At 30.6% G+C, this 16,366-nt stretch overlaps 1 protein-coding gene across 1 annotated transcript; it reads right to left on the minus strand.

The window, feature by feature from the left end:
• Positions 1-7,440: 7,440 nt before the first annotated feature.
• On the minus strand, positions 7,441-11,060 carry LOC137827753 (trihelix transcription factor DF1-like). Its single transcript, XM_068634044.1, has 2 exons — positions 10,453-11,060; positions 7,441-9,645 (listed from the first exon to the last, which is right to left on the minus strand). Exons 1-2 carry the CDS (start codon positions 10,731-10,733, stop codon positions 8,019-8,021), a joined length of 1,908 nt encoding a protein of 635 aa, XP_068490145.1. The 5' UTR covers positions 10,734-11,060; the 3' UTR covers positions 7,441-8,018.
• Between the last annotated feature and the right edge of the window lie 5,306 nt (positions 11,061-16,366).

The raw sequence follows: 16,366 nt of genomic DNA on the forward strand, positions 1-16,366 counted from the left end.
TCACTTCACAAAACTACACAAACACATGCGTGTCCCTGTCATTAACTTTACCTATCATCATTACTCACTAACTAATATTTTTCAAACTCTCAATGGCCCAATTCCAAAGCTTAATCAAACAGAATGTGAACACACTTTTGGGGCTTCACCCACTAAAACTAATCAACGCTTTGGGATCTATACCTAAGCAAGGATTATGTTTAATAAACTATCTCTTCATTATCTGAAAACGACACTTGCTTTGTTATCATTTTTATAATCAATACATATGTTTGCCTTTTAATTTTATATCAATTGCTGCCTTCTCTATATTTTAACATTATCAGGTTCATGTAACTTTCAATTTTTTATACCATCACAAATCATTAATATTTATGTTATAGCAGTCATTTCGATTTCTTTTAGCAAAATCGTGAACATTAACTTGATTTACTAGATATTTTAATTTAATCGCAACTTGACATGTCACATGCGACTATTAGGATGAAGGGAATGCTAGCAAGATATATATTATTATGGGAGAAGGATGAAAATATTTAGTTAACATAGATAACAAACAGGTACATAATAATATTTGTCTTAATTTCGGTAGGAGAATCAGGTTAAGGGTCATATTTTCTGTTTCGTGAAGAGAATTTGTGTGCGGATAAGTTGATTAATTTATGATTTATTTATAGAGAATCAATTCATTTATATAATAAACTTTCATCTAGTCTGTTCTTGAAATTCTTTATGAATAGGTATAATCTACCTATGTATCGTTTTCGTTAACATGTGAGTTTTGGTTTAGTTTCTCCATATTTCTGTATTTTTATTTTTATTTTTATTTTCAATAATATTTTTTTCATGTGATGGCAGATGATTGTTATTACTTGAGGTGTTAACTTATCTGAGATGTCAAGTTACATAGTAATGTCTAACATAAAATTTTTTATAAAAATAAAATAAAGGTTAATCTTTAACTAAGATATCTTAAAGAAAGGTAAGAAAAATAAAATTATTTCGTATAACACCAAATTAATAAATGTGTCAGTAGTAGTAACATAACCCAAAATATTTACTAGATTTATAAATAGTCTTTCTTGTCACACACCAAATATCACCACGTCATTTCTATTTTAAAAACACGTGTATCTTGTGCATAGGTACTTAGTACGAGAGAGGAAAATTAAGGTTTCAAAAACTATCACTGTCAATAGAAATTTTGAAAGAAATATACTTATTTTTTGTTCTTATTTTTTCTTTATACACATTGAGAAAATCATATTCATGGCACACGATTAAAACTACAAATTCAAACTTTACTAATCTTGTAAAATTTCAAAGAATTAGCAGTTTAACTGTAAAGTATTTTTAATTTTTCAACAATTAGAAAATAAATTTTATAGTATTTAATAAATGGGATGGAAGTTACAAGGGATTATTCATACATAATAAACACGTCATCTCAAACATATTATGAGTGAATCGTTAATTCAATATCTATAATTATAATAAATAATTAAATCAATCATTAAAATTAATAAAATAGTATATAAAATTATATATTATTAATTTTTTTAAGGTTAGGATAATACCATTAATCAACTATTTTTCAGTATCATAATAAAAAAAATGATAAACAGGGGTAAAATCATTAATCAACACGTTAAATTTTAACATTATTCTCTATTTTTTATAATTAATAAAAAAAATATTATTTGTTTTTAAACACGTCACCTCTTTTGTTAGGAAACTATGTAGCACAAACATTGACACGAACACTGATACGATATAAATATGAACATGAAAATACATATAATCTCTAAAATGTTGGGTACAAGAACATGAATCTATATATATTATATAATTATGAATTATATAAATTGACAATAAAGATTTATGTGTACTAAGGATGTTTCATTTTGTTTTTAGCATAAATATGTTTTTCATGACTAGTTGGAAAGGATTTCTTTTTTTTTTTTTATAATCATAATAAAAAATTATACAATAAATTTGAGTTTTTAGAAAATTAATGAATTTCTTCTTTTAAAAATTGTGTTAAATCCGTATTAGAATTATTAGAAATTCAACAAATATTTTTTAAATTTGACACTTAACCAATAAATATTCTACGAGTACCATACAAATGTCTTATCCGATACGTGTATCCGACATGCACACTATTTAAAACGAGTTTTCAAACGAAGTTTACCCAAAGTGAATTGAAACATCCTCACTTGTATGTATATAAACACTGACTTTGTTCAAATCAACAAACTTTTCTTGAGAATGAGAACAACATCAATGCATAAGAATGGATCAAAATCATTATCAATATTAATAGGTATAATAAAAAATTATTGGAGAAGCCAAAATTTAAAAAGTTATATATCGGTTCATTATTTATTAATAGTTTACAATTAAATATGATTTTATATTTTTTATTTTCAGAAAAAATTATTAAAGCAACTAAACATATAATAACTTTACATCAAATTCTTCTCTTATCCAAAAGTAATGAAGATAAGAAAAATAATTTTTTAAACATATTTTTAATATTGTAATTGTAGCAATTTTGATCATACATTTTTTTTTTGTCTTTTGTAATTTACAAGTATTTTATTTTTAAGTCCCTATAATTACTTTCCATAACAAAAATTCCTAACCGAATGTGATCATAAAGAATAAAAACAGAACTTAAAAATATATAGAGGAAACTCGTAATTTTTTTGCATGAACTACAAGCAAAAATCATTATAATACCAAAGAAAAAATGTATTTAAGTCTAAAATGAAATAAATAAAAAGTTAAAAAGAAACTTATGGTGAAAAAATAACAACACATATAACCTGACATTACATGTTCCTCATACACACAAATGATCAATTAATTTATTATATCTATGGAAAAAAAATCACACATTTTTTTCGTACTTATATTACTAATCCTTTTTTTTTTTAAATTGGACCAACCTAAGAGACTCGATAGATCTCTTAAAACACGAAATGTTTTTCAGAATTGGGGAGGACAGTGCAAAAATATCCAGTCAAAATTAATAAAAAGGAATCCTAGAATGATAAATAAAAAATATTTTAAGAAAAATAAAAACACATTTAAATATTATACGCCGACATAAATTATTTTACAAATTATTATTAGTTTTTTGCTTTACAAAATATAATATATATTAGTTATCAATGGCAAATTACAACTTATCATGATGTTATATTATTTTCTCTTAAAACGTAAAATCAAGTCATAATTTTCACCAGTTAAACAATAATGGAAAAATTTAGATGCGACATACACTACAAGAAAATTATCAAATAAAAATCAATATTTAGGTACCAAAATAATTAGTTGTAATAGTAATCAAATTAGAGATCATTTTAGAAACTAAAAAAAAGTTGGTTTTTAAATTAGTTTTTATAATTGTGAAATAGTTTCTAAATTGGTATCTAATTAGCTATCAAGATTTTAACTACCAATTATTTAGAATCTAATTTTGGTAGCAAGACAATAATAGAAACTAATTTAGAAACCATCAATTTATTTAGTCCCTAAAATGGTCTCTAATATAGTCATTATAGCAATTAATTATTTTTTGTCTCTAAAATTGGTTTCTATTTCATGATTTTATTGTAGTGATACAAATTTTTAATGTCTTGTTTCAATAATGTGGTACATTTAAAAAATAACTAAAATGTGAATGTGTTAGATTATTTTTAAAAAATTGTAATCGTATTTGTGACATTATGCAAGGACAAAATAGTCTTTACATTACTAAATTTATTATAAGATTGATCCATTCTTTAATCAAACTCAAATTTTTCTTTAAATGAGCACTAATTATCTACTAATATAATAAACAAAAAAAATTGTTTGAACGGAAAAAAAAACTTTCTTCTCCATTCCAAAGAAAGTCATCTGACCCGAAAGAGAAAAAACCAAAAATTTATAAAGTATATTTAATTATATTTTTTAATTAATATTTTTTTTATCTTAGTAATAAAAAAAATTATCTTAATTTCCATTATATTTAGTGTTTCTATTGATTAAAACAATCTTCTTTTGAAAAAAAATAAAATACTATTCACTGTTCAAATCTACACACTAACAAGTGTACAAAGGATTGGAGTATGGACAACACATTACTTATTCTAACATGGGACCCCAAGACTCCCTCAGTCACAAATAGATATTTTTGTGTAAAGATTAAAAGAAAAAAATAAAGGTAATATTAAACAGGCCCAAACAATAAGTTCAATCCATTTTTGTAAATAAATTGACACACACGTACAAAAATATCATCTAATTATTAAACATTAATTATACAAACTCATCCAGATAAAAAAAATAACTTTTTTTAATCAGCAATAAAAATTTAATAAATAGGAGTACTCGGGTACTCCATGTACAAAAATTTTTTGTACTAGAGAAATGAGGTTTCCAGATAAAAATGACCAAAACATACCTATATTCTAGACATATAATTCTGATAAGCTTAAACCTCTTTAAAAAAACATTTAAAAAAACATCAAGGTATCACTACATAAAGCAAATCATCTATAAAAAAATCTAACAACTTTGTCCAATTCCAGAATATAAGCATGTCAGCTCAAAAGAAAGACTTTGTCTCCTTGCTATCTACTGCAGTTTCCCAAGCATTGTGACTATAGTTGTACCCAAAGAAATTCCTCCCATGCAAACCGAGAATCTATCCAAAAGCAAAGAAAGAGCGTTAATCATCAAAGTAGTGATTTTCATATACATTAATACACCAATCAGAATAAGAGAAATTTGACTTTGGAAATTTATAACTTACCCATGCCCACACCTTTACTTGGGTCAAAGCAAAAATTTCAACAGGATCCACCACTGCATTATTGAAAATTATCCTATTCCTGTGGTTCCAAATTCCCCGAATGTTGGAAATCCACATACATTTCCAAACACAATTTCCCAAGTAGTTTAGACCCGTAAAACCTATTTGTTTAAAATGTTGAATAGCATTATCATAATATACAAAAGCTCTACCAGTTCAAGCAACATACATATACCACACTTTAGAAGTCATTTTACATGTGAAAAAAACATGATTTACTGTTTCAAGCTCAGACCCACACATGACACACCCCCCCTCTAGTCTGAATTCCTCTATGTATTAAATTATCATATGTTGCAATTTTACCAATTAAAACATGTCGAGCAAAGTAATGTGGTGGTGGAAGAGCTTTTAGGCTCCAAAGAGAATCAAAATTGAATGCAGAGAATGAATGTGGCTGCAAAATATTTTGGTCGTAAAGAATTTTATAAGCAATAAAGAATTTGAGGTATCACCTATCCACATCCACTCATCATTTCTACAAGCATCTATTTTAATAGTCTTTAATTCATTTATAATTTCAGTTTCCCATAAAAATCACTTTCTTCTCCATTCTATTTGCCATACCCAATGGTTTTCATGTCGTACTCTTTATTTATCTACAAAACCCTCTTTAGGCATTGAGTTTGAAAAAATTATAGGATATCTATTTTTCAAAGTATCATTACCTATCCAATAATCTATCCAAAACAGAATATTACTCCCTACACCGACCTTCCACCTTCTCTGGTTATCAAACCAAGAATTTGAGTTTCCTCCACACACCTTCTTGGCATCTCTCCACAACTAAGATTCAGTATTCGACACAACACTATCATCCAACCCTCTCCAAGAACCAAAATAAAAAAAATTAACTTAACCGTCGAAAGACCTTTAGTTGATACCTGTCTGACATTTCGACCAAAGACTTCGACCTCAATGTTAATGACGATCCAAAAATTATTTTTCCATTTTAAAAAAACATTATCTTATATTTTTTTTATCAGTAATAAAAGAATATAATAAATAAGAGTATTTTGATATACTTCAACTCTATTACGAATAAGAAAAAATCAAATCTATGATAAATCAAAAAGTTCTTCTCACGCATCCCACTTATACCTGATAATTATAAAAAATATTTTATATCTAAATCGTACACTATAAAAACTGATGCTTCTATACGAAACATATGTGAATATGAGACTATACATTTTAATCAAAAACTCAACAATAATCCTTTGCCAAGCTCTAGGCAAAACATTCTATAGACTTGCATATTTAATAGCGGTAACTGCAAATAAAAAAACATATTCAAACTTATCTTACATGAATGATTTGCTGATAAAAAAAAATTACATGAATGAAATACACCTAAATTATGCAATCTTCATCAATTAATTTTCATAAAAACCTTAATCAGTTGTTTCCAAAACTTCATGTCGGCCCTTCCTCTATCTACATATCCGTTCGTGTTTGGACATTGAAACTGTTTATCATTGTGATTATCATAAGCAAATTTACTTGTAAAAGAGTTCCAACTTGAACTCGAATATAGTGACGTGCAATATTGACTGAGATGATGTATTTTATAGGTCGTAATTACTCATTAAAAATATATCTTGTATGAAAAAACACGCAATTTTTCGTTGTGGTAATGAGATTTGTGTTGTTAATGAAGGAAAAATAGAAATGAATCAATCATGAACATCATTTACTTATCTTTGTTTATTCCTTAGGTTTTAGGGTGAATAGCAATTTCAACCTCCGCACGAGTGCAATAATGAAACTGTTGATCTGGAGAATCCCAATATAAAAAACAGATACACGAAAGTCAACACGGATTAACATAGAAAAAAGAATATTAAATTGAATAGCTTAATTAATTTGGAAAGCACATGACTCATAAGATTCCTCTCTGTGCTACCTGAACAGGTTGCCTCTTGCAAAGTTGTCATGTTCTACCAACTAGCTATATCAAGATAAGAAAGTGCTTGTTTTTTACTTTTTCTCACTATTCATCATTTTCTTTTATTATATATTACAAACCCTAGCTGAACCCTTTTTTTTTACTGTATTCTCCTCGCTACTTACAATAATAAGTCAAAATTTTAAAAATATTACTCCATATCAAATGATTCAGTGCTTCTTTTCTAAGTAATATAAACATCAGTAATAAGTATTTAATGCTTTTACAAACGTGTCTATGAGGACATAATGGAAGAAAAATATTTTAATGATGCCATTTTTAAACTATTGAAAACAATATTTAACCATTTAAAAAATATATACTTAAGATATCGATAGATGTGTAAATTAAGAATATTTTTAATTTATATATTTGCATTACTATTATTTATCTTATAAAAAAACAGTAATAGGTGGCACGTAACAGTGTAACTTAGAGCATTAACTGGCAAGAAATGGGACACCTGACGAAGCTAATAAAAAATTTAATGTGGCCTATCTTCTTTAACAATTTGTCTCTAACAGCAAGACATGGTTGTAAAGTCAATGGTGAAAAAAATGAATAGGTATTAAAGTATTTGACAGAAGTAATTAAAACTTGCAGAGGAAAAAGAAGGAGAAGAAAGTGAAAGTTGAACTACACAGTGGCTCCGTGATATAAAATGAAAGTAAAGGAAAATTACAAGAGTTGCATGTGACTTTTTTTTTATTTTATTAAACTGTTATGGGACCTCATACTCTGTGTGTGTGTTTGTCTGTCATCTTCAATTTACACTTTACACATTATAAATTTAAGAGCGGTAGAACATGTACACCCACTATAACTTCTTCTGCTTTGCTGGCCCATGTGAACTGTTCTTAACGATCTTTACTCTGATCCCAGTTCATGGCGGCCGGAATGTGACCCACAACTCCAATCATCTGCTTTTCAGCTGGCCCATGATCAGAAAGTGTGTCAGATAGGTACCTTGTGCACCACCATGCTTTTAGATAACTCATTATTAAAGAATTGAATTTTATAGTGCAGGTGTTTGTGGCATGCCCTTTAGTGTCTATCTGCTATGAAAACCTTTCACTGACATCTCCTAACCCCAAATTGGAAATTTCAAATTAAATCAAATTAAATAATTAAACCCCCAGAAAAAATAAATTAAAATTAAAATTAAACTCTCCATCCAATCAGAAACTTCCTTATCTTGTCTCATTAAACTGCGTCCACTGAAGAAAGTTTATTTGTCGCAATCTCATAACGGCTACCTCCTTCATCTTCCACACTCTCTAGATCTCCCTCTTCATTCTCATCCTCTTCTACCTCTTCATCATCTTCTTCCTCTTCCTCCTCTCTTTCTTTTCTTTCGTACTCGCTCTCACTGTTCTCCTTCACTGCACCCTCTTCGTATTGGGAAGGAGGTCTCCATTGCTGCTCCGGTTGCACCATCAAGGGCTCCATCAGCTCGTGTGGCTTCATGTTGAGGAATGAAGCGCCAAAGGGGTTCTGAGTTTTGCTCTTTTCTTTGTATATGGCATCGAGTTCATTAAAATAGGGACATGTCTTACTATTCTCGCGCCTATGCTTGTTGCTTTCCTTGACTTTCTTGAAGTACTTGTTGATGTTCTCCCATTTCTCTTTGCATCTCTTGGCACTCCTGTTGTACCCGATCCTCAACATTCCTGCTGATATGTCCTCCCATAGTGGAGCCTTTGGTCCATTTTCTTGGTACTTGGTTTCAAGACTCGTCCTCAACCTTATCAAAGCATGAACCTCAGCTTTTGGCCACCTAGAAGAAGATAAAGAGTTCAATGAAGTAGGAGTGGTAGAAACAACGCAGATAGCAGTAGCAGCAGTTGTAGGAGTAGCAGCAACTGCACTGTGACCATTACTCATTTTCTGAATTTCAATATTGTTAATATTTGCCATCACCATTGGTGTTTGTGGTTGTGGAGCATGTTGCGGTGGTGGTTTTACTTGTGATACTTGGGGTGTAGGTGGTGGTTGTGAAGGCGGTGGTTGAAGGAAATTGGCACCGGCTTGTGTTGAGGGGTTCTGGTTCTGACCAGATAACTGTTGCAAAAAAGCAATAACTGCTGCATTTTTCGCTGCTGCCGTTGATCTTTCTTGGACAAGAAGTTCGTGTTCTCTATTGATCCTTGCCATTTCTTGGATCCTCCAAGCGTCTTGCTGTGCCACGTGTTCTCTCTCCCTTTTGTCTATGGCTTCCAGGAACCTCTTTTGCATTTCCTCTTGCTTGGCCAGGACTTGCCTTGTGAGCCTCCTGAAGTAGTCCTTCCACTTTCTCTTCTTCCGGTATTTCTCTTCCAAGTCTTCATCAGAGGCCGTGGAAGAAGAGGTTGAAGTTGTGGAGAAGAGGTTATTCATGTTAGGTAAAGAGTAAGGGATGTTATGGTTATTGTTGTTGGGTTGAGGAGGATTGCTAGGGTTGGTTAGTACTGTTGGAGAAGTGATGGTGGTTGTGGTGGTGGCATTGGTAGGTGGTGGTGGTGGTGGTGGTGGTGATAAGAGAGATATTGCTGTAGGGTTTGTGGAGGGAACAGTGGTGGTGACATAAGAGATTGTGGTTGTATCACTAGGCTTTGTTGGGGGAGGTAATAATGCAACCGTGTTTGTTGTTGCCAAGGTGGGTTGTGGTGTTAACGGGTAAGAGACTATGAATTGGTTCTCAAGGGCTTGTAATTGATCAAAAAACTTGTAGTGTTTTCCCTCCTGTTTCCCGCTTCTACTCTCTTTGGTTCTTTTGTGGTACTTGTACACATTCTCGAATTTCTCCTTACATTTCTTCGAGCTTCGGTGGTAACCCAGTTCTGCTAGTTTCCTAAACACATATATAAAAGAGAGAGGGAGAAAGAAAGAGAATGATCAAATTTTATTATGAAATACATATATATCCGTTGAAAATAGTGAAAAGAAAACAACAAGAACAGCAACAAAACTACTTCCTTTCACGTAAAGATGGTTAAAATTTTAAACGGTTTTGCCGTACTGATGAAAACATGAGGGCAGTTAATTCCTAAAATAGTACTGAACAATAAATACGATCAAAAAATATCAGATGAAATGAAAGGCTGAAACCAAAAAATTACGAAGATAAACTGAACAAAATTTGATTGAGCAAATCATAAACTTACAAATTTAACTGAAAGCATGATTCATTGCAACTATGGTTCGCTATATGTATATCAGACAAGATTGAGTTAGAAGAATTTCAGACATGTGAGTGATCTTATTACTACGGACTCTAACAAAGTTGATTAATTAATTAATATTTTATATGCAAACATAAAAATATAAATTATGAGGAGTCCCCCGCTCCCTCCCTCCCAATTGGTTTATAAAAAAAAATACAGCGACAGGAAATGGGTTTGAAAAAGTTATTGGTTTGGAAATTGATAAAAAGTTAATAAAATCCTCATGCATGATCTTGAAGAAGCTAACTAGCTTCCAGCATACATAGTTTCTTCCAAACGAGGAAAAAAAGCTGCAAAGATAGAGAAACTGATACACCAAAGAAGAAGAAGAAGAAAACCAGAAAATAGAGATACATGAATAATGAATTCAGTTGAATCATATCTCTGGTTATATCTATGTATATACTCTTTGTTGTGTGTTAGTGTGTGTGTACCTTGCAACTTCTTCCCAAAGTGGACCCTTAAGACTTGAATCACGAAATACAGCATCCATATCCGACCTTATCTTCAAGAGAGCCAAAGTTTCTTGGCGGGGCCATCTGTTTCCAGCGCATGAGTTGTTGATCTTGTCACCTTCTTCTTCTTCTTCTAAGCCACCCTCTTTTCCCTTCTCTTCACCGGAAGTTGCATCCATCATAATCACCTCGCCACCGTCATGCGCCGCCACAGCCTCTCCGGAGGAGGTTTCCATGGCTGTGGTGTCTCCAAGCTGCATAGAGAGAGATAGAGAGAGAGAGAGAGAGATGTCCCTACCTAGCTAGCTAGCTAAGCAATTACAGCTTGAGAAAAAAAAAGGGAATATATGAGAAAACAAAGGGAATAGTATAGTCTCTCAGGGGTTTTATTGTGCGCATGGAGAGAGGATGCTTTTGTGGGGGTGAATAGATTTGTTTATTTTTAGATGGTGGGATCTGTCAATTTCATCATAGAAAAATGCAAATATTACCCTTTAATTAAGCTCTCTTAACTTTTCCTTGCTGTATCTCTGCATAATTATTATTGTTCTTCTTATTTTAATTTTTATGATTAGGGCTGTGGAATCTTCGCTCATTTTTTATTTCTATTTTTTTATGATGTTGCCATGGATTCAAAGAGGAAACACAGTGTTAGAGGGGTTGCGTTGGGTTCTCTTATGTGTGTCACACGTTAGTGCTGGAAAAAGCAAAAGAAAAGCTAAGGGGTAAATTATAACATGCATCCTTTAAAGGGAAAATAATAATGATAAAAAAAATGGAAAAGATAATAATATTAATATTAACATTAATATTAATTATTTTTGTATATGCGTATTGATATATATTTATGAACAAAAAATTAATATATGTAGTAGTGGGAACAGCCTGCAGATAGGGACGATGTAGATGATAAGTTGGGCCCTGTAGGTCACCTTTGCTTATTGGGAGCTTTTGGAATTGAGTGGCAAAATAAATTCTGAAATTACACATTTCTCCATGCCAAGGATATCATTGACCCTTAATTAATCACATTCATAGAACTCCCAATCCCAAGTTTCCCTTAACAACGGTATAATCAACTTAGCCTTCAGGGAATGCTTTCAATAGTTTTTCTACTTATCATTACCTGCTTTTACCTCTTCCCCATAATGCCTAACAAATTTATCCAATTAAATAAATAAATATGTCTAATCCTACTATTTACACTACAAAAACATAGAAGAGAGATATTGATAAAAAAAATATTTTATAATATATATAGAGATAAATATCTGTTGTTCACTTTTTTAAACTCTAATTATACCATAGTCATCTCACCTCATATTAGCATAACTTTACTGAAAATCGAAATGAAAAAATTCAAATAATTGAAGTTACTGTTTTTAGTTAATTATTATATTTAGGTGTTTTTTTTCTAGAATTTAGAAGTTTATATAATTTTATCTTTAAAAAATGTTTGTAATAATTAAGAGAATAAGTATAATTGATCTTGATGTAATAAAACAACTCAGGTTAAGAAAATGAGTTCTCGATTCTCACATACGATATTAATGTTTCAATTTCAAGTTTGTTAAGATAGCATAGTTAAGGTTATCACCGCATCTAAGATATTGTCCGTTTTAGAACTTAGACATCTAACACGATTTTGTCTTTAAAAGATGTATAAGAAGATTAATGGAGAAGAGTGTATATAAATTGTGTATACTGGGTTTAGCATACTAATCATTTGTGTTTAATGATTTTTTATTATATTATATATTTTTTTCCTAGATTAGCAAAACACTGGATTTTATTTTCAAATATATTGTTTTTAACACGGCATTGGAATTTTAATGAAATTGAAGTTTGAAGTTAAGAAATACTAATTAGGTGTTGTTAGCAAGTGGTGTAAGAATACTAATTAAAATTGATTTAATGTTTTGGTGAAGAGTTTGAATAATTTAGTTTATTTGTGTGAAGCATTTAAGGGAGAAATGTTAGTATTTTACTAATTTTGATGTAGTTAGTTGATAGTGATGAATTAATAATAATGTATTTGTATGAGATGAATTAATTAGTCATGGTTAGATAGATGGTAGAAGTAGGTCTGTGTTGTGAAGGGAAAGAGACCATTTATGAAGGGAAGTAACTGGTGACAAATTTAGTTAGCTACAACCTAACACAATAAATAGAATGAATTTGTGGATAACTAAAAATCTTGTAACTCCACATGTTTCACCAATTATTAAAAATTTTGTATTAGGGACCATCTACAATGGTGCGTACAATGAGGTGACTGTACGTTCAATACTTATCACTAAACTATATAGAGTTATTGAGTCAATTCTTCCCTTTTTTTCCTTCAATGTCAATAAATGTCCAATTAGATATTAGATGTAAAAGAGGAGAAGGTGATAAAGTGAGCTTTATTTTCATATTTTGTATTTTTTGGATCTAAGACTTCACCATTAACTTGTAATGACCCCACAACGTGCTTCAACGTGGTGGACTTTATGACCCAATATTATTTTATTTGGCATTTTACCGGAAAAGAAAATTGTATCCTTTCACATTTTTAACTTCAATCAAAATCACCATTTTCTCTCACATCAAACTACCCACCAACTATACAAATGTACTAATATTTCTAACTTTAGAACAAATAAATTAAATATGAATAAAACTATTCAATTATGACAAATATATATATTTAGTTAGTTGCGTCGAGTTTTTAAATAGTATAAATACATGCATAATTATATATATAATTTAATTAATATGCCAAAAAATTAAATCACTTTTATTTTTTTTTAATATTTATTAAAATATACCATTAGTATTTTAATTTCCAACTTCATGATTTTTTCATGAATTTTCCATTTTTTATTAATAATAAAACAAAAACAATGATTAATAATTTTATTTAAGGATATTCTAATCCTTATAAAAAAATTACTAAAAAGTATCTCATAAAAAAATTTAACCCTAATGTACATACTCTCATCTAAAATTGGACTAAGTTGTTTGGATTTTTTATAGATAATTTAATTAATTTATGTATTGATATCCTGATATCTTTTTAAGAGGTTTAAGCTTATCAGAATTGTATGGGTAGAATATGACTATGTTTTCGTTATTATTATCTGAAAACCTCATTTCTCTAACATAGGTGATTTTTTATATGAATTAAAATATCCTAAATACTCCTATTTATTAAATTTGTATTGTTGATTAAATATAAATCTAGATCCACATTATCCAAATAAACATTAACCTAAGAAACTAAATAATTCCAAAATTCCAGTCAAAGTTATATAAAGAAAAATGCATTTGCTAAGAAAAAGAAATTAGAACGCTGAAGTTGTATACGAAATTTCTTTGACCCTTCGTGAATTTATAAAATGGAGAATTAACCTAATTAATGATACATAATAATATTTGTTTAAAACAATATGTTATGAGGTAAATCTTAGTCCCTCTCTGTCATGCACATGAAGTTTTAAGTGCTTCCTCTCTGGTACTAAACATTACTGATTAATTAAGAGTGAGAAAAGAAAAACCAAACGATGTGGGTCTTTTACGTCGAAGCTTTATCAACAACCATGAAAATTATATTTTTTCATAAAAAAAAATGTTACCTATGCATAGGAAGAAGAACCACGAAACAAAAAATCATTAGAACTCAATTATTGAGTGGATATAATGCCGAAGAGTGGGGTCCAAATAGTTAATTATTTATAAGCCCATTTATCACCATTATTATGATTTATGTCTAATAGTTTTATTTGAAGACATCAATGTGTATATATATATATGGGAAAGAGAAAGTAAAAGAATAAGGTAGAAATGGAAAAGGGTGTGTGAGTACTTGATGTTGAAGAGTGGAAGAAGTAAGGTAGGTAAAGATGTATGAAATGATGGAAGGTGACACGGTGTAAAAAGTATTGGTGTATATGATGAAATTATATTATATGGTTATATGATTCAAAAGTGAATCCATTTTGTTTGTTTATTATTTTATGTGCATTTTTTTAATTTATATGCTTATATTTTAGCTGGGTTGTTTCGTATTGTCGACTCTAAAGTGCGCTGTAAATACGAAACATTGGCAATATTAATTATTATTACTTTTATTATTCCTTGTGTTTATTTTATCTTTGAACCACCTGCATTATGCTTCTATAATGTGCATGCATATGCAACATTAATTGATGATGGCAAGGAATCTACTAAAGTTTCGTGGCAGCCAAAAAGAAGACATAAATCATAAGAATATGAAAAGAAGAAGGAGTCCTTGGGCAAGAGAAATTCATTTTAGTCGCAACTGTGATAATAACATTCATCCTAACCTAACACATCAAAATAATCGCATGAACGATATCTATACACCAAATTTTTATTAAAAAAATCAACAAAAATAAATAAAAAATAAGTTTTTTTTTATCAGAAAAAAAAATAATAAATATAGGTATTTCAGAAATATCTCAATCTTTATACAAGAAACTCAAATCACTCACAAACCCTCAAAAACATTATCAATCACAAAACTAACTTGTGTTTTTTATAACGGACCTCATACAGACTAGTAGTTCAAAACACCAATCAGAATAAGAGAGCACATGTTAGTCTAACCTTCATAGTTACCCATGACCAAACCTTCAACTGAACCATCGTGAAGATTTCATTATGATCTATAATTCCATTCCTAAAAATCATCTTATTCCTTTGTTTCCAGAGTTCTCCTACGGTTGTTATCCACACACAGAACTAGATGTTATTGACAACTTCACTCTCCTTAGTCATCTTGAATTGTGTGAAGTGCTTTTTTGGTTCATGATGAACTGTCGATGCCACACCCACCCATTCATAGCATTTTGACCACACCAACCAAGCTACCCTGCAAGTAAAAAAAGATGTGACCGTTGTTTTCGCTTCCTCCCCACACATACTACAAATGCTATTTTCCTATGATATCCCCCTCTCTTCACCAAATTTGCTTTAGTTGCTATTTTGTCCTCCAGCACCCGCCATGCAGTCAAGTGAGCTGATGGTTGAGCCTTAATCGTCCAAAATCCATCATACATAGCTACTCCTTCCCCTTGTTTATCGTCTTTTAGGATACTGTACGCTGATTTGATTGTATACTTTGTTGTTTCACTTTCCTTCCACACCCACAAATCCTCCTTTTCCTCGTTAATACTCTTGCTTCCCATCAGTCTTCCCATCTCTGGCTTTTGGTGCTTTTCCCAATCAGACAAACTCCTCATACATCCTATCTTCCATACCTATTGAAGATTGTTATTCCACTCCCATTGTCGCAGCTTATCACCCTTGCTAGAACAAATAGAGAAAAGTCTCATAAACTTATCTTTTAGCGTCTCGCCGCCCAGCCATTTATCCTTCCACAACATGATTTCTCTCCCATTTCCGACCTCCCAAAAGAAATTATCCTCAAAATATCCTTTCCACCCCTCCAACCTCCAAATCTCCTTCAAATCCCTCCACCATAAGGATTCTTACATACTAATCCTTTGGTTCCATAGGCTTCTCCAACCTCCATACTTCGATTCCAATACCTCTTTCCACAAACCTCTTTCATCACTGTCCAACCATCATATTCACTTTCCCACATTGAACTTGCTTAGCTCTAACATTCCTAGCCCTCCCATCTCCTTTGCTTCACAAACTTTTTTCCACAAAATCCACACAATATTCCTTCCTTCTAAGCCTCACACCTTTAAGAAGTTCCTCTGCAGTTTCTCTACCTAAATAAAAATATAAAAAAAAACCTATGTTGAATAAAAAAAACCTAAATAAAAAAAATAGGTTATTCTCTATCAAAAATTAAATACCAACCTAATCTATGTTGAAATAACATTTTTAGGATTAATCACCGCATTTGAAGTATTGTTTC

The sequence above is a fragment of the Phaseolus vulgaris genome, chromosome 7 (genome assembly GCF_000499845.2).
Source record: "Phaseolus vulgaris cultivar G19833 chromosome 7, P. vulgaris v2.0, whole genome shotgun sequence".
Classification (NCBI taxonomy): domain Eukaryota; kingdom Viridiplantae; phylum Streptophyta; class Magnoliopsida; order Fabales; family Fabaceae; genus Phaseolus; species Phaseolus vulgaris.

What these genes read in the sequence shown, in the direction of transcription:
- LOC137827753 (XM_068634044.1), bottom strand. Translation starts at nt 10,733, where the DNA reads ATGCAGCTTGGAGACACCACAGCCATGGAAACCTCCTCCGGAGAGGCT. An exon ending in CTTTGGGAAGAAGTTGCAAG is followed by an intron (nt 9,646 to 10,452) that starts GTACACACACAC and finishes ATATGTGTTTAG; the next exon opens with GAAACTAGCAGAACTGGGTT.